General features: G+C 47.0%; 1 protein-coding gene across 1 annotated transcript in view; it reads left to right on the top strand.

Moving 5' to 3' along the window:
• LOC120026142 (tyrosine-protein kinase receptor Tie-2-like) overlaps window positions 1-27,002 on the top strand; it is a 91,188-nt gene that overhangs the window by 63,395 nt on the left and 791 nt on the right. Inside the window, exons 15-24 of the mRNA XM_038970963.1 lie at window positions 3,097-3,194; window positions 3,383-3,620; window positions 8,641-8,801; window positions 17,521-17,734; window positions 17,815-17,925; window positions 20,760-20,950; window positions 22,656-22,769; window positions 23,497-23,567; window positions 26,497-26,537; window positions 26,749-26,845. Of these exons, the coding sequence (XP_038826891.1) occupies window positions 3,097-3,194; window positions 3,383-3,620; window positions 8,641-8,801; window positions 17,521-17,734; window positions 17,815-17,925; window positions 20,760-20,950; window positions 22,656-22,769; window positions 23,497-23,567; window positions 26,497-26,537; window positions 26,749-26,845 (1,336 nt within the window). The remainder of the gene's footprint in view (window positions 1-3,096; window positions 3,195-3,382; window positions 3,621-8,640; window positions 8,802-17,520; window positions 17,735-17,814; window positions 17,926-20,759; window positions 20,951-22,655; window positions 22,770-23,496; window positions 23,568-26,496; window positions 26,538-26,748; window positions 26,846-27,002) is intronic.

Below are 27,002 nucleotides of genomic sequence, written 5' to 3'. Positions count from 1 at the left end.
AAAACAACCACCAACCTTTTCCTCATTTGTGTTGCTCGTACATGGTACTACGTACACTGCGATTCACTTGGCGCATGCATTTGTGATGAGTTGAGCAACACAAATGAGGAAAAAGTCAGTGGTTGTGTAGACATCCTCTCTGGTGTCTATACTATATCCTCTCTGGTGTCTATACTATATCCTCTCTGGTGTCTATACTATATCTGTCACGTTCCTGACCTGTTTTCTGTTAGTTTTTGTATGTGTTAGTTGGTCAGGACGTGAGTTTGGGTGGGCAGTCTATGTTTTCTGTTTCTATGTTGGTTTAAGGGTGACCTGATATGGCTCTCAATTAGAGGCAGGTGGTTTTCATTTCCTCTGATTGAGAGTCATATTAAGGTAGGTGTTTTCACACTGTTTGTTGTGGGTGGTTGTCTCCTGTGTCTGTGTAAGTGTATGTTGCGCCACACGGGACTGTTTTCGGTTTTGTTTGTTCGTTCGTTTTATGTAGTCAGTTTGCCTGTTCATGCGTTCTTCGTGTTTAATGTAAGTTCGTCGTCCAGGTCTGTCTACGTCGTTTATTGTTTTGTAGTTTATTAAAGTGTTGTCGTGTTTTCCGTTTTGTAAATAAATATTATGTCGAATCGCAAAGCTGCATTTTGGTTCAATCCCTGCTCCTCCTCTTTGGATGAAGAGGAGGAGGAAAGCCGTTACAATATCCTCTCTGGTGTCTATACTATATCCTCTCTGGTGTCTATACTATATCCTCTCTGGTGTCTATACTATATCCTCTTTGGTGTCTATACTATATCCTCTCTGGTGTCTATACTATATCCTCTCTGGTGTCTATACTATATCCTCTTTGGTGTCTATACTATATCCTCTCTGGTGTCTATACTATATCCTCTCTGGTGTCTATACTATATCCTCTCTGGTGTCTATACTATATCCTCTCTGGTGACTATACTATATCCTCTCTGGTGTCTATACTATATCCTCTCTGGTGTCTATACTATATCATCTCTGGTGTCTATACTATATCCCCTCTGGTGTCTATACTATATCCTCTCTGGTGTCTATACTATATCCTCTCTGGTGTCTATACTATATCCTCTCTGGTGTCTATACTATATCCTCTTTGGTGTCTATACTATATCCTCTCTGGTGTCTATACTATATCCTCTCTGGTGTCTATACTATACTATATCCTCTCTGGTGTGTATACTATATCCTCTCTGGTGTCTATACTATCTTCTATGGTGTATATACTATAGTATATCCTCTCTGGTGTCTATCCTATATCCTCCCTGGTGTCTATTCTATCCTATCTCCTCTCTGGTGTCTATCATATCTCCTCTCTGGTGTCTATACTATAGTATATATCCTCTCTGGTGTCTATCCTATATCCTCTCTGGTGTCTATACTATACTATAGCCTCTCTCGTGTCTATACTAACCTATATCTTCTCCGGTGTCTATCCTATCCTGTATCCTCTCTGGTGTCTATCCTAGCCTGTATCCTCTCTGGTGTCTATACCATCTTATCTGGTGTCTATACTATCCTCTCTGGTGTCTATACTATAGTATACCCTCTCTGGTGTCTATCCTGTATCCTCTCTGGTGTCTATCCTATATCCTCGCTGGTGTCTATACTATACTATATCCTCTCTGGTGTCTATCCTATAACCTCTCTGGTGTCTATACTATATCCTCTCTGGTGTCTATACTATACTATATCCTCTCTGGTGTCTATACTATATCCTCTCTGGTGTCTATACTATATCCTCTTTGGTGTCTATACTATATCCTCTCTGGTGTCTATACTATATCCTCTCTGGTGTCTATACTATACTATATCCTCTCTGGTGTGTATACTATATCCTCTCTGGTGTCTATACTATCTTCTATGGTGTATATACTATAGTATATCCTCTCTGGTGTCTATCCTATATCCTCCCTGGTGTCTATTCTATCCTATCTCCTCTCTGGTGTCTATCATATCTCCTCTCTGGTGTCTATACTATAGTATATATCCTCTCTGGTGTCTATCCTATATCCTCTCTGGTGTCTATACTATACTATAGCCTCTCTCGTGTCTATACTAACCTATATCTTCTCCGGTGTCTATCCTATCCTGTATCCTCTCTGGTGTCTATCCTAGCCTGTATCCTCTCTGGTGTCTATACCATCTTATCTGGTGTCTATACTATCCTCTCTGGTGTCTATACTATAGTATACCCTCTCTGGTGTCTATCCTGTATCCTCTCTGGTGTCTATCCTATATCCTCGCTGGTGTCTATACTATACTATATCCTCTCTGGTGTCTATACTATATCCTCTCTGGTGTCTATACTATAGTATATCCTCTCTGGTGTCTATACTATATCCTCTCTGGTGTCTATACTATAGTATATCCTCTCTGGTGTCTATCCTATAACCTCTCTGGTGTCTATACTATATCCTCTCTGGTGTCTATACTATACTATATCCTCTCTGGTGTCTATACTATATCCTCTCTGGTGTCTATACTATAGTATATCCTCTCTGGTTTCTATCCTATATCCTCCCTGGTGTCTATACTATAGTATATCCTCTCTGGTGTCTATCCTATAACCTCTCTGGTGTCTATACTATATCCTCTCTGGTGTCTATACTAGACCCTCTCTGGTGTCTATACTATATCCTCTCTGGTGTCTATACTATAGTATATCCTCTCTGGTTTCTATCCTATATCCTCCCTGGTGTCTATACTATATCCTCTCTGGTGTCTATACTATCTTCTCTGGTGTCTATACTATATCCTCTCTGGTGTCTATCCTATATCCTCTCTGGTGTCTATCCTATATCCTCTCTGGTGTCTATACTATATCCTCTCTGGTGTCTATACTATATCCTCTCTGGTGTCTATACTATCTTCTCTGGTGTCTATACTATATCCTCTCTGGTGTCTATCCTATATCCTCTCTGGTGTCTATACTATCTTCTCTGGTGTCTATCCTATATCCTCTCTGGTGTCTATACTATCTTCTCTGGTGTCTATACTATAGTATATCCTCTCTGGTGTCTATACTATATCCTCTCTGGTGTCTATCCCATGCCATCCTGTCCGTTCTACCAGAGTTGCCCCCGGCCCCGTCCAACATCAGGAGCTGCAACATCACCGATACCTCTGCCATCATTACCTGGTCTCTGGTCGAGGGTCACTCCATCTCCAAGGTCATTCATTGATTGGTTAATTTGAATGTATTTATTTGATCATTAAAATACATATAAAGCTTCTCCAGTTAGAAACACTTTTAAAACGGATTTATAATAAAGTAGAAAGGCTTTTTTTTCAATAAAATAAAATAATAAAAAAAGGTATATCCTTGAGGGTCATTACTTACTTCCATTGTGATTCTCAGGTGATGCTGCGTTTCCAAGACAACGCCATGGCCGACTACAGCCAGCTGGCAGAGATCAACGTTCCGCAGCAGGGGGAGGGGCCAGGGCAGCAGGCAGCCAATCAGATGCAGTTCCAGCTACGTGGTCTGAAACCTGACACTCCGTACCTGGTGGAGATCTGGTCCAAGAACAACATGGGAGAGAGTCTAGAGAAACCTCAGATCCCCCTCCGGACCATGACACTGCAGGAGAGCTCTCGTAAGTTAGTTACCCACAATACCTTACACCTGTCAGTTAATTACCCACAATACATCACACCTGTAAGTAAGTTACCACTAAAACCTCAGATCCCCCTCCGGACCATGACGCTGCAGGAGAGCTCTCGTAAGTTAGTTACCCACAATACCTTACACCTGTCAGTTAATTACCCACAATACATCACACCTGTAAGTAAGTTACCACTAAAACCTCAGATCCCCCTCCGGACCATGACGCTGCAGGAGAGCTCTCGTAAGTTAGTTACCCACAATACCTTACACCTGTCAGTTAATTACCCACAATACATCACACCTGTAAGTAAGTTACCACTAAAACCTCAGATCCCCCTCCGGACCATGACGCTGCAGGAGAGCTCTCGTAAGTTAGTTACCCACAATACATCACACCTGGAAATTAGTTACCCACAATACATCACACCTGGAAATTAGTTACCCCCCAGTCAGGGCCTAAAATTAACAACCGCCACCTGCAAATTGCGGGTGGATTTTGTCATTGGGGTAAGATGTCTATTTCACCAGCCACGTTGGCAGGTGGTCAGGGCTCGACAGTGAGAGCATTTCATTCACATTTTTATCAAGTATGATCACATTTATAGTCAAATAAATACTGCAGTAGCTGTTTTCAAAGTATTTCCACCTTACATTGCAACACTGCCTGGCTGTGTCAAGAGACTCATCTGAAGGTAACCCATAGAAACGAATGGAAGTATGGATGGTGGACCAAAAAATGAACATTTTAGGCCCTGCCCACAATACATCACACCTGTCAGTTAGTTACCCACAATACATCACACCTGTCAGTTAGTTACCCACAATACATCACACCTGTAAGTTAGTTACTCACATCACAATACATCACACATGTAAGTTAGTTACTCAGAATACGTCACACCTGTAAGTTAGTTACCACTAAAACCTCAGAAACCTCTCAAGCCCATAATGCCACAGGAGAGCTTCCGTAAGTTACAGACCATACCACAGCCTACATGACCCTGTCCTCTCCCGTTGAGAAACCTCACATCCCCCCTACATGACCCTGTCCTCTCCTGTTGAGAAACCTCACATCCCCCTACATGACCCTGTCCTCTCCTGTTGAGAAACCTCACATCCCCCTACATGACCCTGTCCTCTCCCGCTGAGAAACCTCACATCCCCCTACATGACCCTGTCCTCTCCCGATGAGAAACCTCACATCCCCCCTACATGACCCTGTCCTCTCCTGCTGAGAAACCTCACATCCCCCTACATGACCCTGTCCTCTCCTGCTGAGAAACCTCACATCCCCCTACATGACCCTGTCCTCTCCCGTTGAGAAACCTCACATCCCCCTACATGACCCTGTCCTCTCCTGTTGAGAAACCTCACATCCCCCCTACATGACCCTGTCCTCTCCTGCTGAGAAACCTCACATCCCCCCTACATGACCCTGTCCTCTCCTGTTGAGAAACCTCACATCCTCCTACATGACCCTGTCCTCTCCTGCTGAGAAACCTCACATCCCCCTACATGACCCTGTCCTCTCCTGCTGAGAAACCTCACATCCCCCTACATGACCCTGTCCTCTCCCGCTGAGAAACCTCACATCCCCCCTACATGACCCTGTCCTCTCCCGCTGAGAAACCTCACATCCCCCTACATGACCCTGTCCTCTCCTGCTGAGAAACCTCACATCCCCCTACATGACCCTGTCCTCTCCCGTTGAGAAACCTCACATCCCCCTACATGACCCTGTCCTCTCCCGTTGAGAAACCTCACATCCCCCTACATGACCCTGTCCTCTCCCGCTGAGAAACCTCACATCCCCCTACATGACCCTGTCCTCTCCTGCTGAGAAACCTCACATCCCCCCTACATGACCCTGTCTTCTCCTGTTGAGAAACCTCACATCCCCCTACATGACCCTGTCCTCTCCCATTGAGAAACCTCACATCCCCCCTACATGACCCTGTCCTCTCCTGCTGAGAAACCTCACATCCCCCTACATGACCCTGTCCTCTCCCGTTGAGAAACCTCACATCCCCTCTACATGACCCTGTCCTCTCCCGCTGAGAAACCTCACATCCCCCCTACATGACCCTGTCCTCTCCTGTTGAGAAACCTCACATCCCCCTACATGACCCTGTCCTCTCCCGCTGAGAAACCTCACATCCCCCTACATGACCCTGTCCTCTCCTGCTGAGAAACCTCACATCCCCCTACATGACCCTGTCCTCTCCTGTTGAGAAACCTCACATCCCCCTACATGACCCTGTCCTCTCCCGCTGAGAAACCTCACATCCCCCTACATGACCCTGTCCTCTCCCGTTGAGAAACCTCACATCCCCCCTACATGACCCTGTCCTCTCCCGTTGAGAAACCTCACATCCCCCCTACATGACCCTGTCCTCTCCCGTTGAGAAACCTCACATCCCCTCTACATGACCCTGTCCTCTCCCGCTGAGAAACCTCACATCCCCCCTACATGACCCTGTCCTCTCCCGTTGAGAAACCTCACATCCCCCTACATGACCCTGTCCTCTCCCGCTGAGAAACCTCACATCCCCCTAAATGACCCTGTCCTCTCCCGTTGAGAAACCTCACATCCCCCTACATGACCCTGTCCTCTCCTGCTGAGAAACCTCACATCCCCCTACATGACCCTGAGAAACCTCACATCCCCCTACATGACCCTGTCCTCTCCTGTTGAGAAACCTCACATCCCCCTACATGACCCTGTCCTCTCCTGTTGAGAAACCTCACATCCCCCTACATGACCCTGTCCTCTCCTGTTGAGAAACCTCACATCCCCCCTACATGACCCTGTCCTCTCCTGTTGAGAAACCTCACATCCCCCTACATGACCCTGTCCTCTCCCGCTGAGAAACCTCACATCCCCCCTACATGACCCTGTCCTCTCCCGTTGAGAAACCTCACAGCCCCCTACATGACCCTGTCCTCTCCCGCTGAGAAACCTCACATCCTCCTACATGACCCTGTCCTCTCCCGTTGAGAAACCTCACATCCCCCTACATGACCCTGTCCTCTCCCGTTGAGAAACCTCACATCCCCCTACATGACCCTGTCCTCTCCCGTTGAGAAACCTCACATCCCCCTACATGACCCTGTCCTCTCCCGCTGAGAAACCTCACATCCCCCTACATGACCCTGTCCTCTCCCGATGAGAAACCTCACATCCCCCTACATGACCCTGTCCTCTCCCGTTGAGAAACCTCACATCCCCCTACATGACCCTGTCCTCTCCCGCTGAGAAACCTCACATCCCCCTACATGACCCTGTCCTCTCCTGTTGAGAAACCTCACATCCCCCTACATGACCCTGTCCTCTCCTGTTGAGAAACCTCACATCCCTCTACATGACCCTGTCCTCTCCCGCTGAGAAACCTCACATCCCCCCTACATGACCCTGTCCCCTCCCCTTTGAGACACCTCACATCCCCCCTACATGACCCTGTCCTCTCCCGCTGAGAAACCTCACATCCCCCCTACATGACCCTGTCCTCTCCTGCTGAGAAACCTCACACCCCCCCTACATGACCCTGTCCTCTCCCGCTGAGAAACCTCACATCCCCCCTACATGACCCTGTCCTCTCCTGCTGAGAAACCTCACATCCCCCTACATGACCCTGTCCTGTCCCGTTGAGACACCCCACATCGCCCCTACATGACCCTGTCCTCTCTCCTGTTGAGAAACCTCACATCCCCCTACATGACCCTGTCCTCTCCTGTTGAGAAACCTCACATCCCCTCTACATGACCCTGTCCTCTCCTGTTGAGAAACCTCACATCCCCCTACATGACCCTGTCCTCTCCTGTTGAGAAACCTCACATCCCCCTACATGACCCTGTCCTCTCCTGTTGAGAAACCTCACATCCCCCTACATGACCCTGTCCTCTCCTGTTGAGAAACCTCACATCCCCCTACATGACCCTGTCCTCTCCTGTTGAGAAACCTCACATCCCCCTACATGACCCTGTCCTCTCCTGCTGAGAAACCTCACATCCCCCTACATGACCCTGTCCTCTCCTGTTGAGAAACCTCACATCCCCCTACATGACCCTGTCCTCTCCTGTTGAGAAACCTCACATCCCCCCTACATGACCCTGTCCTCTCCTGTTGAGAAACCTCACATCCCCCTACATGACCCTGTCCTCTCCTGTTGAGAAACCTCACATCCCCCCTACATGACCCTGTCCTCTCCCGTTGAGAAACCTCACATCCCCCTACATGACCCTGTCCTCTCCCGCTGAGAAACCTCACATCCCCCTACATGACCCTGTCCTCTCCTGCTGAGAAACCTCACATCCCCCTACATGACCCTGTCCTCTCCTGCTGAGAAACCTCACATCCTCCTACATGACCCTGTCCTCTCCCGCTGAGAAACCTCACATCCCCCCTACATGACCCTGTCCTCTCCTGCTGAGAAACCTCATATCCTACATTAGTTATCACATTACCTCACGACGACCACCCAAACGCTCACTCTATCCCCCCCATGAAGCAGCAGAGCTCCTGTAAATTACCCACAAAACCCTCAATCCACCCCCTGCTTAGTTCAGATTACCCTCCAATAACCCCACACTTAGTCTCTTGCGATAAATGCTATAAATCACGTAGCTGACAAGCGTGCAACATTTGGTTCTGGGTACCAGGATTACAACTCACTCAATGTGACACAACTAGGGACAACGTAGTAAGATTTCACAACCCATGACTGTAACATATTTCCCCTAAAGCAAGACACCCGCACGCTGATCAATACTCCCGCAGCTAATTGTGCAACGTTTCGACCCAAAGGGTGTTCATCAGGTTTAACCCGCATGAAGCTTTGAGCCAAGTTAGTGGATGTACACAGTGTTTAAAACGTATCACCTCTTCCTCTTCCTCCTCCTCCTCCTCCAGGTCTGGCTGGTTAGTGGATGTACACAGTGATTAAAACCTATCACCTCTCCTCTTCCTCCTCCTCCTCTTCCTCCTCCTCCTCCTCCTCCTCCTCCCCCAGGTCTGGCTGGGCTTGGCAGCGATGGTAACATGTTGTTCTACGCCATTCTGGGTTCAGCTGGCATGACCTGTATCACCATCCTACTGGCCTTCTGTATCGTCCTGCAGCTGAAGAGAGCCACCTTCCAGCGCCGCATGGTCCAGGCCTTCCAGAATATAGTGGTGAGTTCTGGGTCGGCCTGACTCTCTTTTTAGTGCTGCCCATAATGTGAGTACATGAACACAGATGAGAACCCTCACGAAGCAGTTACATTGTGGAAGAGAAGTTAGCTGTAGAGGGCAGCGTTAGCTGTAGAGGGCAGCGTTAGCTGTAGAGGGCAGCGTTAGCTGTAGAGGGCAGCGTTAGCTGTAGAGGGTAGCGTTAGCTGTAGAGGGCAGTGTTAGCTATAGAGGGCAGCGTTAGCTGTAGAGGGTAGCGTTAGCTGTAGAGGGCAGCGTTAGCTGTAGAGGGCAGCGTTAGCTGTAGAGGGTAGCGTTAGCTGTAGAGGGCAGTGTTAGCTATAGAGGGCAGTGTTAGCTATAGAGGACAGTGTTAGCTATAGAGGACAGTGTTAGCTATAGAGGGCAGTGTTAGCTATAGAGGGCAGTGTTAGCTATAGAGGACAGTGTTAGCTATAGAGGGCAGTGTTAGCTATAGAGGACAGTTTTAGCTATAGAGGGCAGTGTTAGCTATAGAGGACAGTGTTAGCTATAGAGGGCAGTGTTAGCTGTAGAGGGCAGTGTTAGTTGTAGAGGGCAGTGTTAGCTGTAGAGGGCAGTGTTAGCTGTAGAGGGCAGTGTTAGCTGTAGAGGGCAGTGTTAGCTATAGAGGACAGTGTTAGCTATAGAGGGCAGTGTTAGTTGTAGAGGGCAGCGTTAGCTATAGAGGACAGTGTTAGTTGTAGAGGGCAGTGTTAGCTGTAGAGGACAGTGTTAGTTGTAGAGGGCAGTGTTAGCTATAGAGGACAGTGTTAGTTGTAGAGGGCAGCGTTAGTTGTAGAGGGCAGCGTTAGCTGTAGAGGGCAGTGTTAGCTGTAGAGGGCAGCGTTAGCTATAGAGGGCAGCGTTAGCTGTAGAGGACAGTGTTAGTTGTAGAGGGCAGTGTTAGCTGTAGAGGGCAGTGTTAGCTGTAGAGGGCAGCGTTAGCTGTAGAGGGCAGCGTTAGCTATAGAGGGCAGTGTTAGCTGTAGAGGGCAGTGTTAGCTGTAGAGGGCAGCGTTAGCTATAGAGGACAGTGTTAGTTGTAGAGGACAGCGTTAGCTATAGAGGACAGTGTTAGCTATAGAGGGCAGTATTAGCTATAGAGGACAGTGTTAGTTGTAGAGGGCAGTGTTAGTTGTAGAGGGCAGTATTAGCTATAGAGGACAGTGTTAGTTGTAGAGGGCAGTGTTAGTTGTAGAGGGCAGTATTAGCTATAGAGGACAGTGTTAGTTGTAGAGGGCAGTGTTAGTTGTAGAGGGCAGTATTAGCTATAGAGGACAGTGTTAGTTGTAGAGGGCAGTGTTAGTTGTAGAGGGCAGTATTAGCTATAGAGGGCAGTGTTAGTTGTAGAGGGCAGTGTTAGTTGTAGAGGGCAGTGTTAGTTGTAGAGGGCAGTGTTAGTTGTAGAGGGCAGTGTTAGTTGTAGAGGGCAGTATTAGCTATAGAGGACAGTGTTAGTTGTAGAGGGCAGTGTTAGTTGTAGAGGGCAGTATTAGCTGTAGAGGACAGTGTTAGTTGTAGAGGGCAGTGTTAGTTGTAGAGGACAGCGTTAGCTGTAGAGGGCAGTATTAGCTATAGAGGACAGTGTTAGTTGTAGAGGGCAGTGTTAGTTGTAGAGGACAGTGTTAGCTATAGAGGACAGCGTTAGCTGTAGAGGGCAGCGTTAGCTATAGAGGACAGCGTTAGTTGTAGAGGACAGCGTTAGCTATAGAGGACAGTGTTAGCTATAGAGGACAGTGTTAGTTGTAGAGGGCAGTGTTAGTTGTAGAGGACAGTGTTAGTTGTAGAGGGCAGTATTAGCTATAGAGGACAGTGTTAGTTGTAGAGGGCAGTGTTAGTTGTAGAGGACAGTGTTAGCTATAGAGGACAGTGTTAGCTGTAGAGGGCAGCGTTAGCTGTAGAGGACAGTGTTAGTTGTAGAGGACAGCGTTAGCTGTAGAGGACAGTGTTAGCTATAGAGGACAGTGTTAGCTGTAGAGGACAGTGTTAGTTGTAGAGGACAGTGTTAGCTATAGAGGACAGTGTTAGCTGTAGAGGGCAGCGTTAGCTATAGAGGACAGTGTTAGTTGTAGAGGACAGCGTTAGCTGTAGAGGACAGTGTTAGCTATAGAGGACAGTGTTAGTTGTAGAGGGCAGTGTTAGTTGTAGAGGACAGTGTTAGTTGTAGAGGACAGTGTTAGTTGTAGAGGACAGTATTAGCTATAGAGGACAGTGTTAGTTGTAGAGGACAGTGTTAGTTGTAGAGGACAGTGTTAGTTGTAGAGGACAGTGTTAGCTATAGAGGACAGTGTTAGCTATAGAGGACAGTGTTAGCTATAGAGGACAGTGTTAGCTATAGAGGACAGTGTTAGCTATAGAGGACAGTGTTAGCTATAGAGGACAGTGTTAGCTATAGAGGACAGTGTTAGTTGTAGAGGACAGTGTTAGTTGTAGAGGACAGTGTTAGCTGTAGAGGACAGTGTTAGCTGTAGAGGACAGTGTTAGTTGTAGAGGACAGTGTTAGCTATAGAGGAAAGTGTTAGTTGTAGAGGACAGTGTTAGCTATAGAGGACAGTGTTAGCTATAGAGGACAGCGTTAGTTGTAGAGGACAGCGTTAGTTGTAGAGGGCAGCGTTAGCTGTAGAGGGCAGTGTTAGCTGTAGAGGGCAGTGTTAGCTGTAGAGGGCAGTGTTAGCTGTAGAGGGCAGGGTTAGCTATAGAGGACAGTGTTAGTTGTAGAGGGCAGTGTTAGCTATAGAGGGCAGTGTTAGCTATAGAGGGCAGTGTTAGCTATAGAGGGCAGTGTTAGCTATAGAGGGCAGTATTAGTTGTAGAGGGCAGTGTTAGTTGTAGAGGGCAGTGTTAGTTGTAGAGGACAGTGTTAGCTGTAGAGGGCAGCGTTAGCTATAGAGGACAGTGTTAGTTGTAGAGGACAGCGTTAGCTATAGAGGACAGTGTTAGCTATAGAGGACAGTGTTAGTTGTAGAGGGCAGTGTTAGTTGTAGAGGACAGTGTTAGTTGTAGAGGGCAGTATTAGCTATAGAGGACAGTGTTAGTTGTAGAGGGCAGTGTTAGTTGTAGAGGGCAGTATTAGCTATAGAGGACAGTGTTAGTTGTAGAGGGCAGTGTTAGTTGTAGAGGGCAGTATTAGCTATAGAGGACAGTGTTAGTTGTAGAGGGCAGTGTTAGTTGTAGAGGGCAGTATTAGCTATAGAGGACAGTGTTAGTTGTAGAGGGCAGTGTTAGTTGTAGAGGACAGCGTTAGCTGTAGAGGGCAGTATTAGCTATAGAGGACAGTGTTAGTTGTAGAGGGCAGTGTTAGTTGTAGAGGACAGTGTTAGCTATAGAGGACAGCGTTAGCTGTAGAGGGCAGCGTTAGCTATAGAGGACAGCGTTAGTTGTAGAGGACAGCGTTAGCTATAGAGGACAGTGTTAGCTATAGAGGACAGTGTTAGTTGTAGAGGGCAGTGTTAGTTGTAGAGGACAGTGTTAGTTGTAGAGGGCAGTATTAGCTATAGAGGACAGTGTTAGTTGTAGAGGGCAGTGTTAGTTGTAGAGGACAGTGTTAGCTATAGAGGACAGTGTTAGCTGTAGAGGGCAGCGTTAGCTATAGAGGACAGTGTTAGTTGTAGAGGACAGCGTTAGCTGTAGAGGACAGTGTTAGTTGTAGAGGGCAGCGTTAGCTATAGAGGGCAGCGTTAGCTATAGAGGACAGTGTTAGTTGTAGAGGGCAGTGTTAGCTATAGAGGACAGTGTTAGTTGTAGAGTGCAGCGTTAGCTATAGAGGACAGTGTTAGTTGTAGAGGGCAGCGTTAGCTATAGAGGACAGTGTTAGTTGTAGAGGGCAGTGTTAGCTGTAGAGGGCAGTATTAGCTATAGAGGACAGTGTTAGTTGTAGAGGACAGTGTTAGCTGTAGAGGGCAGTGTTAGTTGTAGAGGACAGTGTTAGTTGTAGAGGACAGTGTTCGTTGTAGAGGACAGTGTTAGTTGTAGAGGACAGTATTAGCTATAGAGGACAGTGTTAGTTGTAGAGGACAGTGTTAGTTGTAGAGGACAGTGTTAGTTGTAGAGGACAGTGTTAGCTATAGAGGACAGTGTTAGCTATAGAGGACAGTGTTAGCTATAGAGGACAGTGTTAGCTATAGAGGACAGTGTTAGCTATAGAGGACAGTGTTAGCTATAGAGGACAGTGTTAGCTATAGAGGACAGTGTTAGCTATAGAGGACAGTGTTAGTTGTAGAGGACAGTGTTAGCTGTAGAGGACAGTGTTAGTTGTAGAGGACAGTGTTAGTTGTAGAGGACAGTGTTAGCTATAGAGGAAAGTGTTAGTTGTAGAGGACAGTGTTAGCTATAGAGGACAGTGTTAGCTATAGAGGACAGCGTTAGTTGTAGAGGACAGCGTTAGTTGTAGAGGGCAGCGTTAGCTGTAGAGGGCAGTGTTAGCTGTAGAGGGCAGTGTTAGCTGTAGAGGGCAGCGTTAGCTATAGAGGGCAGTGTTAGCTGTAGAGGGCAGTGTTAGCTGTAGAGGGCAGCGTTAGCTATAGAGGACAGTGTTAGTTGTAGAGGGCAGTGTTAGCTATAGAGGACAGTGTTAGTTGTAGAGTGCAGCGTTAGCTATAGAGGACAGTGTTAGTTGTAGAGGGCAGCGTTAGTTGTAGAGGACAGTGTTAGTTGTAGAGGGCAGTGTTAGCTGTAGAGGGCAGTATTAGCTATAGAGGACAGTGTTAGTTGTAGAGGGCAGTGTTAGTTGTAGAGGACAGTGTTAGCTATAGAGGACAGTGTTAGCTGTAGAGGGCAGCGTTAGCTATAGAGGACAGTGTTAGTTGTAGAGGACAGCGTTAGCTATAGAGGACAGTGTTAGTTGTAGAGGGCAGTGTTAGTTGTAGAGGACAGTGTTAGTTGTAGAGGGCAGTATTAGCTATAGAGGACAGTGTTAGTTGTAGAGGGCAGTGTTAGTTGTAGAGGACAGTGTTAGCTATAGAGGACAGTGTTAGCTGTAGAGGGCAGCGTTAGCTATAGAGGACAGTGTTAGTTGTAGAGGACAGCGTTAGCTATAGAGGACAGTGTTAGCTATAGAGGACAGTGTTAGTTGTAGAGGACAGTGTTAGTTGTAGAGGGCAGTGTTAGTTGTAGAGGGCAGTGTTAGTTGTAGAGGACAGTGTTAGTTGTAGAGGACAGTGTTAGTTGTAGAGGACAGTGTTAGTTGTAGAGGACAGTATTAGCTATAGAGGACAGTGTTAGTTGTAGAGGACAGTGTTAGTTGTAGAGGACAGTGTTAGCTGTAGAGGACAGTGTTAGCTATAGAGGACAGTGTTAGCTATAGAGGACAGTGTTAGCTATAGAGGACAGTGTTAGCTATAGAGGACAGTGTTAGCTATAGAGGACAGTGTTAGCTATAGAGGACAGTGTTAGTTGTAGAGGACAGTGTTAGTTGTAGAGGACAGTGTTAGCTGTAGAGGACAGTGTTAGTTGTAGAGGACAGTGTTAGCTATAGAGGAAAGTGTTAGTTGTAGAGGACAGTGTTAGCTATAAAGGACAGTGTTAGCTATAGAGGACAGTGTTAGTTGTAGAGGACAGCGTTAGCTATAGAGGACAGCGTTAGCTATAGAGGACAGTGTTAGCTATAGAGGACAGCGTTAGCTATAGAGGACAGCGTTAGCTATAGAGGACAGCGTTAGCTATAGAGGACAGCGTTAGCTATAGAGGACAGCGTTAGCTATAGAGGACAGCGTTAGTTGTAGAGGGCAGTGTTAGCTGTAGAGGACAGTGTTAGTTGTAGAGGGCAGCGTTAGCTGTAGAGGGCAGCGTTAGCTGTAGAGGGCAGCGTTAGCTGTAGAGGACAGCGTTAGCTGTAGAGGGCAGTGTTAGCTGTAGAGGGCAGTGTTAGCTGTAGAGGGCAGTGTTAGCTGTAGAGGGCAGTGTTAGCTATAGAGGACAGTGTTAGTTGTAGAGGACAGTGTTAGTTGTAGAGGACAGTGTTAGTTGTAGAGGACAGTATTAGCTATAGAGGACAGTGTTAGTTGTAGAGGACAGTGTTAGTTGTAGAGGACAGTGTTAGTTGTAGAGGACAGTGTTAGTTGTAGAGGACAGTGTTAGCTATAGAGGACAGTGTTAGCTATAGAGGACAGTGTTAGCTATAGAGGACAGTGTTAGCTATAGAGGACAGTGTTAGCTATAGAGGACAGTGTTAGCTATAGAGGACAGTGTTAGTTGTAGAGGACAGTGTTAGTTGTAGAGGACAGTGTTAGCTGTAGAGGACAGTGTTAGTTGTAGAGGACAGTGTTAGCTATAGAGGAAAGTGTTAGTTGTAGAGGACAGTGTTAGCTATAGAGGACAGTGTTAGCTATAGAGGACAGTGTTAGTTGTAGAGGACAGCGTTAGCTATAGAGGACAGTGTTAGCTATAGAGGACAGTGTTAGCTATAGAGGACAGCGTTAGCTATAGAGGACAGCGTTAGCTATAGAGGACAGCGTTAGCTATAGAGGACAGCGTTAGCTATAGAGGACAGCGTTAGTTGTAGAGGGCAGCGTTAGCTATAGAGGACAGTGTTAGTTGTAGAGGGCAGCGTTAGCTGTAGAGGACAGCGTTAGTTGTAGAGGGCAGCGTTAGCTGTAGAGGGCAGCGTTAGCTGTAGAGGGCAGCGTTAGCTGTAGAGGGCAGCGTTAGCTGTAGAGGGCAGCGTTAGCTGTAGAGGACAGCGTTAGCTGTAGAGGGCAGCGTTAGCTGTAGAGGGCAGCGTTAGCTGTAGAGGGCAGCGTTAGCTGTAGAGGGCAGTGTTAGCTGTAGAGGGCAGTGTTAGCTGTAGAGGGCAGTGTTAGCTGTAGAGGGCAGTGTTAGCTGTAGAGGGCAGTGTTAGCTGTAGAGGGCAGTGTTAGCTATAGATGACAGTGTTAGTTGTAGAGGGCAGTGTTAGATGTAGAGGGCAGCGTTAGCTATAGAGGGCAGCGTTAGCTGTAGAGGACAGTGTTAGCTATAGAGGACAGTGTTAGCTGTAGTTGGCAGCGTTAGCTATAGAGGGCAGTGTTAGCTATAGAGGGCAGTGTTAGCTATAGAGGGCAGTGTTAGCTATAGAGGACAGTGTTAGCTATAGAGGACAGTGTTAGCTGTAGAGGGCAGTGTTAGCTGTAGAGGGCAGTGTTAGCTATAGAGGACAGTGTTAGTTGTAGAGGGCAGTGTTAGCTATAGAGGACAGTGTTAGTTGTAGAGGGCAGTGTTAGCTATAGAGGGCAGTGTTAGCTATAGAGGGCAGTGTTAGCTATAGAGGGCAGTGTTAGCTATAGAGGGCAGTGTTAGCTGTAGAGGGCAGTGTTAGCTGTAGAGGGCAGTGTTAGCTATAGAGGGCAGTGTTAGCTGTAGAAGACAGTGTTAGCTGTAGAGGGCAGTGTTAGCTGTAGAGGGCAGTGTTAGCTGTAGAGGGCAGTGTTAGCTGTAGAGGGCAGTGTTAGCTATAGAGGGCAGTGTTAGCTATAGAGGGCAGTGTTAGCTGTAGAAGACAATGTTAGCTATAGAGGGCAGTGTTAGCTGTAGAAGACAATGTTAGCTATAGAGGACAGTGTTAGCTGTAGAAGACAATGTTAGCTGTAGAAGACAGTGTTAGCTGTAGAAGACAGTGTTAGCTGTAGAAGACAATGTTAGCTGTAGAGGGAAGTGTTATATGTAGAGGGCAGTGTTAGCTGTAGAGGGCAGTGTTAGCTGTAGAGGGCAGTGTTAGCTGTAGAGGAAAGTGTTAGCTATAGAGGGCAGTGTTAGCTGTAGAGGGCAGTGTTAGCTGTAGAAGACAGTGTTAGCTGTAGAGGGCAGTGTTAGCTGTAGAGGACAGCGTTAGCTGTAGAAGACAGTGTTAGCTGTAGAGGGCAGTGTTAGCTGTAGAAGACAATGTTAGCTGTAGAGGGCAGCGTTAGCTGTAGAGGGCAGTGTTAGCTATAGAGGCCAGTGTTAGCTGTAGAGGACAGTGTTAGCTGTAGAGGGCAGCGTTAGCTATAGAGGGCAGCGTTAGCTATAGAGGACAGCGTTAGTTGTAGAGGGCAGTGTTAGTTGTAGAGGGCAGTGTTAGCTGTAGAAGACAGTGTTAGCTATAGAGGGCAGTGTTAGCTGTAGAAGGCAGTGTTAGCTGTAGAGGGCAGTGTTAGCTGTAGAGGGCAGTGTTAGCTATAGAGGGCAGTGTTAGCTGTATAGGGCAGTGTTAGCTGTAGAGGGCAGTGTTAGCTATAGAGGGCAGTGTTAGCTGTAGAGGGCAGTGTTAGCTGTAGAGGGCAGTGTTAGCTATAGAGGGCAGTGTTAGCTGTAGAGGGCAGTGTTAGCTGTAGAGGGCAGTGTTAGCTATAGAGGGCAGTGTTAGCTGTAGAAGACAGTGTTAGCTGTAGAGGGCAGTGTTAGCTATAGAGGGCAGTGTTAGCTGTAGAAGACAGTGTTAGCTGTAGAGGGCAGTGTTAGCTATAGAGGGCAGTGTTAGCTGTAGAAGACAGTGTTAGCTGTAGAGGGCAGTGTTAGCTGTAGAAGACAGTGTTAGCTGTAGAGGACAGTGTTAGCTGTAGAAGACAGTGTTAGCTATAGAGGACAGTGTTAGCTGTAGAGGGCAGTGTTAGCTGTAGAAGACAATCTTAGCTGTAGAGGGCAGCGTTCTATTCTACATCTCTATTGCTTCAGTAAACACTCCAAACACAGATATATGGATGAACACAACATCTTTAGAACAATCTATGATTTTCTTTTCTATGTGTAGAGAGAGGAGCCAGTGGTCCAGTTCAGTTCTGGCTCTCTCAACCTACCCAGTAGGAATTATAAGAACCCAGAGCAGTCCGTGTCCTACCCCACCCTGGACTGGAACGACATCAAGTTCCAGGACGTCATCGGAGAGGGAAACTTTGGCCAGGTGCTCAAAGCTCGCATCAAGAAGGACGGGCTGAGGATGGACGCTGCTATTAAACGAATGAAAGGTGCTCCTTGAATTAATAAAATGGATGGATGAATGAAGGAATAGATTGAACGTCTCACTCTGTCTCATTATATTTAACAGAGTATGCCTCTAAAGACGACCACAGGGACTTTGCAGGGGAACTGGAGGTGCTGTGTAAACTGGGACATCACCCCAACATCATCAATCTACTGGGAGCCTGTGAACACAGAGGTAATATAATAACATCAACCCACAGTTTAATCCAAACATTACCTGGCCAAGGAGTACTGGGAACTGATTATATTACCTGGCCATAGAGTACTCTGAACTGATTATATTACCTGTCCATAGAGTACTGGGAACTGATTATATTACCTGTCCATAGAGTACTGGGAACTGATTATATTACCTGTCCATAGAGTACTGGGAACTGATTATATTACCTGGCCATAGAGTACTCTGAACTGATTATATTACCTGGCCATAGAGTACTAGGAACTGATTATATTACCTGGCCATAGAGTACTAGGAACTGATTATATACCTGGCCATAGAGTACTGGGAACTGATTATATTACCTGGCCATAGAGTACTGGGAACTGTATATTACCTGGCCATAGAGTACTGGGAACTGATTATATTACCTGGCCATAGAGTACTGGAACTGATTATATTACCTGGCCATAGAGTACTGGAACTGATTATATTACCTGGCCATAGAGTACTAGGAACTGATTATATTACCTGGCCATAGAGTACTGGAAATGATTATATTACCTGGCCATAGAGTACGGGAACTGATTATATTACCTGGCCATAGGACTCTGAAGATTATATTACCGGCCATAGAGTACTGGGAACTGATTATATTACCTGGCCATAGAGTATAGGAACTGATTATATTACCTGGCATAGAGTACTGGAACTGATTATATTACCTGGCCATAGAGTACTGGGAACTGATTATATTACCTGGCCATAGAGTACTGGGAACTGATTATATTACCTGGCCATAGAGTACTGGGAACTGATTATATTACCTGGCCATAGAGTACTGGGAACTGATTATATTACCTGGCATAGAGTACTAGGAACTGATTATATTACCCGGCCAAGAGTACTGGAACTGATTATATTACCTGGCCATAGAGTACTAGGAACTGATTATATTACCTGGCCATAGAGTACTCTGAACTGATTATATTACCTGGCCATAGAGTACTGGGAACTGATTATATTACCTGGCCATAGAGTACTCTGAACTGATTATATTACCTGGCCATAGAGTACTGGGAACTGATTATATTACCTGGCCATAGAGTACTAGGAACTGATTATATTACCTGGCATAGAGTACTGGGAACTGATTATATTACCTGGCCATAGAGTACTAGGAAACTGATTATATTACCTGGCCATAGAGTGTACTAGGAACTGATTATATTACCTGCCATAGAGTACTGGGAACTGATTATATTACCTGGCCATAGAGTACTGGGAACTGATTATATTACCTGGCCATAGAGTACTGGGAACTGATTATATTACCTGGCCATAGAGTACTCTGAACTGATTATATTACCTGGCCATAGAGTACTAGGAACTGATTATATTACCTGTCCATAGAGTCCTGGGAACTGATTATATTACCTGCCATAGAGTACGGAAACTGATTATTTACGGCATAGAGTACTAGGGAACTGATTATATTACCTGGCCATAGAGTACTGGCAGTACTGATTATATTACCTGGCCATAGAGTACTATGAACTGATTATATTACCTGGCCATAGAGTACTAGGAAACTGATTATATTACCTGGCCATAGAGTACTGGGAACTGATTATATTACCTGGCCATAGAGTACTGGGAACTGATTATATTACCTGGCCATAGAGTACTAGGAACTGATTATATTACCTGGCCATAGAGTACTAGGAACTGATTATATTACCTGGCCATAGAGTACTAGGAACTGATTATATTACCTGTCCATAGAGTACTAGGAACTGATTATATTACCTGGCCATAGAGTACTGGGAACTGATTATATTACCTGGCCATAGAGTACTGGGAACTGATTATATTACCTGGCCATAGAGTACTAGGAAACTGATTATATTACCTGGCCATAGAGTACTGGGAACTGATTATATTACCTGGCCATAGAGTACTAGGAACTGATTATATTACCTGGCCATAGAGTACTAGGAACTGATTATATTACCTGGCCATAGAGTACTAGGAACTGATTATATTACCTGGCCATAGAGTACTGGGAACTGATTATATTACCTGGCCATAGAGTACTAGGAACTGATTATATTACCTGGCCATAGAGTACTAGGAACTGATTATATTACCTGGCCATAGAGTACTAGGGAACTGATTATATTACCTGGCCATAGAGTACTAGGAACTGATTATATACCTGGCCATAGAGTACTAGGAACTGATTATATTACCTGGCCATAGAGTACTGGGAGTACTGGAACTGATATATTACCTGGCCATAGAGTACTAGGAACTGATTATATACCTGTCCATAGATACTAGAACTGATATATACCTCATAGAGTACTAGGAACTGATTATATTACCTGTCCATAGAGTACTAGGAACTGATTATATTACCTGGCCATAGAGTACTAGGAACTGATTATATTACCTGGCCATAGAGTACTGGGAACTGATTATATTACCTGGCCATAGAGTACTAGGAACTGATTATAATACCTGGCCATAGAGTACTAGGAACTGATTATATTACCTGGCCATGGAAGTACTGAGAAACTGATTATATTACCTGGCCATAGAGTACTAGGAAACTGATTATATTACCCTGGCCATAGAGTACTAGGAACTGATTATATTACCTGGCCATAGAGTATAGGAACTATTATATTACCTGGCCATAGAGTACTGGGAACTGATTATATTACCTGGCCATAGAGTACTAGGAACTGATTATATTACCTGGCCATAGAGTACTGGGAACTGATTATATTACCTGGCCATAGAGTACTATGAACTGATTATATTGTTAATCGTGTTTTCTGTTACAGGCTACCTGTACCTGGCCATAGAGTTCGCCCCTCACGGTAACCTGTTGGACTTCCTGAGGAAGAGCAGAGTGTTGGAGACTGACCCGGCCTTCGCTATCGCTAACAGCACCGCCTCCACCCTCACCTCTCAACAGCTGCTCCACTTTGCTGCAGACGTGGCCCGAGGCATGGACTACCTGGCTCAGAAACAGGTCAGTACTGAAGACGTGGCCCGAGGCATGGACTACCTGGCTCAGAAACAGGTCAGTACTGGAGACGTGGCCCGAGGCATGGACTACCTGGCTCAGAAACAGGTCAGTACTGAAGACGTGGCCCGAGGCATGGACTACCTGGCTCAGAAACAGGCCAGTACTGAAGACGTGGCCCGAGGCATGGACTACCTGGCTCAGAAACAGGTCAGTACTGAAGACGTGGCCCGAGGCATGGACTACCTGGCTCAGAAACAGGTCAGTACTGGAGACGTGGCCCGAGGCATGGACTACCTGGCTCAGAAACAGGTCAGTACTGAAGACGTGGCCCGAGGCATGGACTACCTGGCTCAGAAACAGGTCAGTACTGGAGACGTGGCCCGAGGCATGGACTACCTGGCTCAGAAACAGGTCAGTACTGATGACGTGGCCCGAGGCATGGACTACCTGGCTCAGAAACAGGTCAGTACTGAAGACGTGGCCCGAGGCATGGACTACCTGGCTCAGAAACAGGTCAGTACTGGAGACGTGGCCCGAGGCATGGACTACCTGGCTCAGAAACAGGTCAGTACTGAAGACGTGGCCCGAGGCATGGACTACCTGGCTCAGAAACAGGTCTGTACGGAAGACGTGGCCCGAGGCATGGACTACCTGGCTCAGAAACAGGTCTGTACGGAAGACGTGGCCCGAGGCATGGACTACCTGGCTCAGAAACAGGTCAGTACTGAAGACGTGGCCCGAGGCATGGACTATCTGGCTCAGAAACAGGTCAGTACTGAAGACGTGGCCCGAGGCATGGACTACCTGGCTCAGAAACAGGTCTGTACGGAAGACGTGGCCCGAGGCATGGACTACCTGGCTCAGAAACAGGTCTGTACGGAAGACGTGGCCCGAGGCATGGACTACCTGGCTCAGAAACAGGTCAGTACTGAAGACGTGGCCCGAGGCATGGACTACCTGGCTCAGAAACAGGTCAGTACTGAAGACGTGGCCCGAGGCATGGACTACCTGGCTCAGAAACAGGTCAGTACTGGAGACGTGGCCCGAGGCATCGTCGACCTGGCTCAGAAACAGGTCAGTACTGGAGACATGGCCCGAGGCATGGACTACCTGGCTCAGAAACAGGTCAGTACTGAAGACGTGGCCCGAGGCATGGACTACCTGGCTCAGAAACAGGTCAGTACTGGAGACGTGGCCCGAGGCATGGACTACCTGGCTCAGAAACAGGTCTGTACGGAAGACGTGGCCCGAGGCATGGACTACCTGGCTCAGAAACAGGTCAGTACTGAAGACTTGGCCCGAGGCATGGACTACCTGGCTCAGAAACAAGTCAGTACAAGGCATTGTTACCTGTCACTCCTCAAAAGCCACATTTTTTTGCAGAGCAAGGAACACATTTAATTCTCAATGCAGGTTCCATTTCACATCGGCTGCACTCTCTTGCCAACTCCTGTCACTTATTGTGACTTGGCGTGGTACCAGGCTAGGTCAGTGTCTCTCTGTGGTACCAGGCTAGGTCAGTGTCTCTTTGTGGTACCAGGCTAGGTCAGCGTCTCTCTGTGGTACCAGGCTAGGTCAGTGCCTCTCTGTTGTTCAGACCCCCAGAGACAGGAGTGTGTGCTTTTAGTCATCACATCCCAAAAGGTATTGCACAGAGGACTTATTTGTGTGAGTTGTATATTCTGACCAGATCTTTTGTCAATTCTAGTTTATCCACAGAGACCTGGCAGCCAGAAACATCCTGGTGGGAGACAACTTTGTGGCCAAGATAGCCGACTTTGGTCTTTCCAGAGGGCAGGAGGTCTATGTGAAGAAGACGATGGTAAGAGTCTCTGAAGCTGACAAACTTAATGTCAACATGAATCACCAAGGTGTTCTACTTTGAAACGTATATGATCCTGTCAGGCCGCTGTGGTCACAAACACAAGGCAGTCACCTAGCCTAGCTTCCAGTTGGGGAGAGGGACACGCCAGGGCTGCCCACTATCCCCACTCTTATTTACCTTGGTGGTGAAACGTTATTATTCACAAAGTCATCTCGACTGTGTGTGTTGAGACAGACATGTCTTTACTGTGTGTGTTGAGACAGACATGTCTTTACTGTGTGTGTTGAGACAGACATGTCTTTACTGTGTGTGTTGAGACAGACATGTCTGTACTGTGTGTGTTGAGACAGACATGTCTTTACTGTGTGTGTTGAGACAGACATGTCTTTACTGTGTGTGTTGAGACAGACATGTCTTTACTGTGTGTGTTGAGACAGACATGTCTTTACTGTGTGTGTTGAGACAGACATGTCTTTACTGTGTGTGTTGAGACAGACATGTCTTTACTGTGTGTGTTGAGACAGACATGTCTTTACTGTGTGTGTTGAGACAGACATGTCTTTACTGTGTGTGTTGAGACAGACATGTCTGTACTGTGTGTGTTGAGACAGACATGTCTTTACTGTGTGTGTTGAGACAGACATGTCTTTACTGTGTGTGTTGAGACAGACATGTCTTTACTGTGTGTGTTGAGACAGACATGTCTTTACTGTGTGTCAAACAGGGACGGTTACCTGTCAGGTGGATGGCCATAGAATCACTGACCTACAGTGTCTACACCACCAACAGTGACGTGTGAGTACTGCATCCTACCACTGAGTGTGAGTACTGCATCCTACCACTGACAGTGACGTGTGAGTACTGTATCCTACCACTGACGTGTTAGTACTGCGACCTACCACTGAGTGTGAGTACTCCATCCTACCACTGAGTGTGAGTACCCCATCCTACCGCTGAGTGTGAGTACCCCATCCTACCACTGAGTGTGAGTACTGTATCCTACCACTGAGTGTGAGTACTGCATCCTACCACTGAGTGTGAGTACTGCATCCTACCACTGAGTGTGAGTACTGCATCCTACCACTGAGTGTGAGTACTGCATCCTACCACTGAGTGTGAGTACTGCATCCTACCACTGAGTGTGAGTACTGCATCCTACCACTGAGTGTGAGTACTGCATCCTACCACTGAGTGTGAGTACTCCATCCTACCACTGAGTGTGAGTACTCCATCCTACCACTGAGTGTGAGTACCGCATCCTACCACTGAGTGTGAGTACCGCATCCTACCACTGAGTGTGAGTACCGCATCCTGCCACTGAGTGTGAGTACTGCATCCTGCCACTGAGTGTGAGTACTCCATCCTACCACTGAGTGTGAGTACTGCATCCTACCACTGAGTGTGAGTACTGCATCCTACCACTGAGTGTGAGTACTGCATCCTACCACTGAGTGTGAGTACTGCATCCTACCACTGAGTGTGAGTACTGCATCCTACCACTGAGTGTGAGTACTGCATCCTACCACTGAGTGTGAGTACTGCATCCTACCACTGAGTGTGAGTACTGCATCCTACCACTGAGTGTGAGTACTGCATCCTACCACTGAGTGTGAGTACTGCATCCTACCACTGAGTGTGAGTACTGCATCCTACCACTGAGTGTGAGTACTGCATCCTACCACTGAGTGTGAGTACTGCATCCTACCACTGAGTGTGAGTACTGCATCCTACCACTGAGTGTGCGTACTGCATCCTACCACTGAGTGTGAGTACTGCATCCTACCACTGAGTGTGAGTACTGCATCCTACCACTGAGTGTGAGTACTCCATACTACCACTGAGTGTGAGTACTGCATCCTACCACTGAGTGTGAGTACTGCATCCTACCACAGAGTGTGAGTACTGCATCCTACCACTGAGTGTGAGTACTGCGACCTACCACTGAGTGTGAGTACTGCATCCTACCACTGAGTGTGAGTACTGCATCCTACCACTGAGTGTGAGTACTCCATCCTACCACTGAGTGTGAGTACTCCATCCTACCACTGAGTGTGAGTACTCCATCCTACCACTGAGTGTGAGTACTGCATCCTACCACTGAGTGTGAGTACTGCATCCTACCACTGAGTGTGAGTACTCCATCCTACCACTGAGTGTGAGTACTCCATCCTACCACTGAGTGTGAGTACTCCATCCTACCACTGAGTGTGAGTACTGCATCCTGCCACTGAGTGTGAGTACTGCATCCTACCACTGAGTGTGAGTACTGCATCCTACCACTGAGTGTGAGTACTCCATCCTACCACTGAGTGTGAGTACTGCATCCTGCCACTGAGTGTGAGTACTGCATCCTACCACTGAGTGTGAGTACTCCATCCTACCACTGAGTGTGAGTACTGCATCCTACCACTGAGTGTGAGTACTGCATCCTACCACTGAGTGTGAGTACTGCATCCTACCACTGAGTGTGAGTACGCCATCCTACCACTGAGTGTGAGTACTCCATCCTACCACTGAGTGTGAGTACTGCATCCTACCACTGAGTGTGAGTACTGCATCCTACCACTGAGTGTGAGTACTGCATCCTACCACTGAGTGTGAGTACTGCATCCTACCACTGAGTGTGAGTACTGCATCCTACCACTGAGTGTGAGTACTGCATCCTACCACTGAGTGTGAGTACTGCATCCTACCACTGAGTGTGAGTACGCCATCCTACCACTGAGTGTGAGTACTCCATCCTACCACTGAGTGTGAGTACTGCATCCTACCACTGAGTGTGAGTACTGCATCCTACCACTGAGTGTGAGTACTGCATCCTACCACTGAGTGTGAGTACTGCATCCTACCACTGAGTGTGAGTACTGCATCCTACCACTGAGTGTGAGTACTGCATCCTACCACTGAGTGTGAGTACTGCATCCTACCACTGAGTGTGCGTACTGCATCCTACCACTGAGTGTGAGTACTGCATCCTACCACTGAGTGTGAGTACTCCATACTACCACTGAGTGTGAGTACTGCATCCTACCACTGAGTGTGAGTACTGCATCCTACCACTGAGTGTGAGTACTGCATCCTACCACTGAGTGTGAGTACTGCGACCTACCACTGAGTGTGAGTACTGCATCCTACCACTGAGTGTGAGTACTGCATCCTACCACTGAGTGTGAGTACTCCATCCTACCACTGAGTGTGAGTACTCCATCCTACCACTGAGTGTGAGTACTCCATCCTACCACTGAGTGTGAGTACTGCATCCTACCACTGAGTGTGAGTACTGCATCCTACCACTGAGTGTGAGTACTCCATCCTACCACTGAGTGTGAGTACTCCATCCTACCACTGAGTGTGAGTACTCCATCCTACCACTGAGTGTGAGTACTGCATCCTGCCACTGAGTGTGAGTACTGCATCCTACCACTGAGTGTGAGTACTGCATCCTACCACTGAGTGTGAGTACTCCATCCTACCACTGAGTGTGAGTACTGCATCCTGCCACTGAGTGTGAGTACTGCATCCTACCACTGAGTGTGAGTACTCCATCCTACCACTGAGTGTGAGTACTGCATCCTACCACTGAGTGTGAGTACTGCATCCTACCACTGAGTGTGAGTACTGCATCCTACCACTGACAGTGAAAGTTGCAGACTGAACTTGTGTCAGATACACATATATGAACTATTGATTTGAAAATGGATTGTCTGTCTCTCTTTATCCCCAGATGGTCGTATGGTGTACTTCTCTGGGAGATAGTGAGCTTAGGTTTGTATCCAGTGTGGTGAATTATATATACACTGTACTGTTTGGAGTGAAGTGGAGTCTGATACAGAAATAGAATGACTAGAATGGGAAACCTAGTCAGTGATTCCATTACTATGGAGTCTCATAGTCCTGTTCTGTGTGTGTGTATCAGGAGGTAATCTGTAATGTGTGTGTGTGTGTGTGTGTGCGTCTCTCTCTCTCTCTCTCTCAGGTGGTACTCCGTACTGTGGGATGACCTGTGCTGAGCTGTATGAGAAACTCCCTCAAAGCTACCGGCTGGAGAAACCACTCAACTGTGACGATGAGGTGTAAGTACCCACAGACAGACCATTTTACAGAGCAAAGATCACAGGAATATAGACATACATTATTAGTATAAAAAAACAACATCTACATTTAAAATCAAGATTAAAAAGTTGAAATCAAGATAAAAAAGTTTCCAGATGAATCCCCATATAATAGAGA

Source organism: Salvelinus namaycush, chromosome 31, assembly GCF_016432855.1.
Source record: "Salvelinus namaycush isolate Seneca chromosome 31, SaNama_1.0, whole genome shotgun sequence".
Classification (NCBI taxonomy): Eukaryota; Metazoa; Chordata; class Actinopteri; order Salmoniformes; family Salmonidae; genus Salvelinus; species Salvelinus namaycush.
This window is presented reverse-complemented; position numbering and strand designations above follow the sequence as displayed.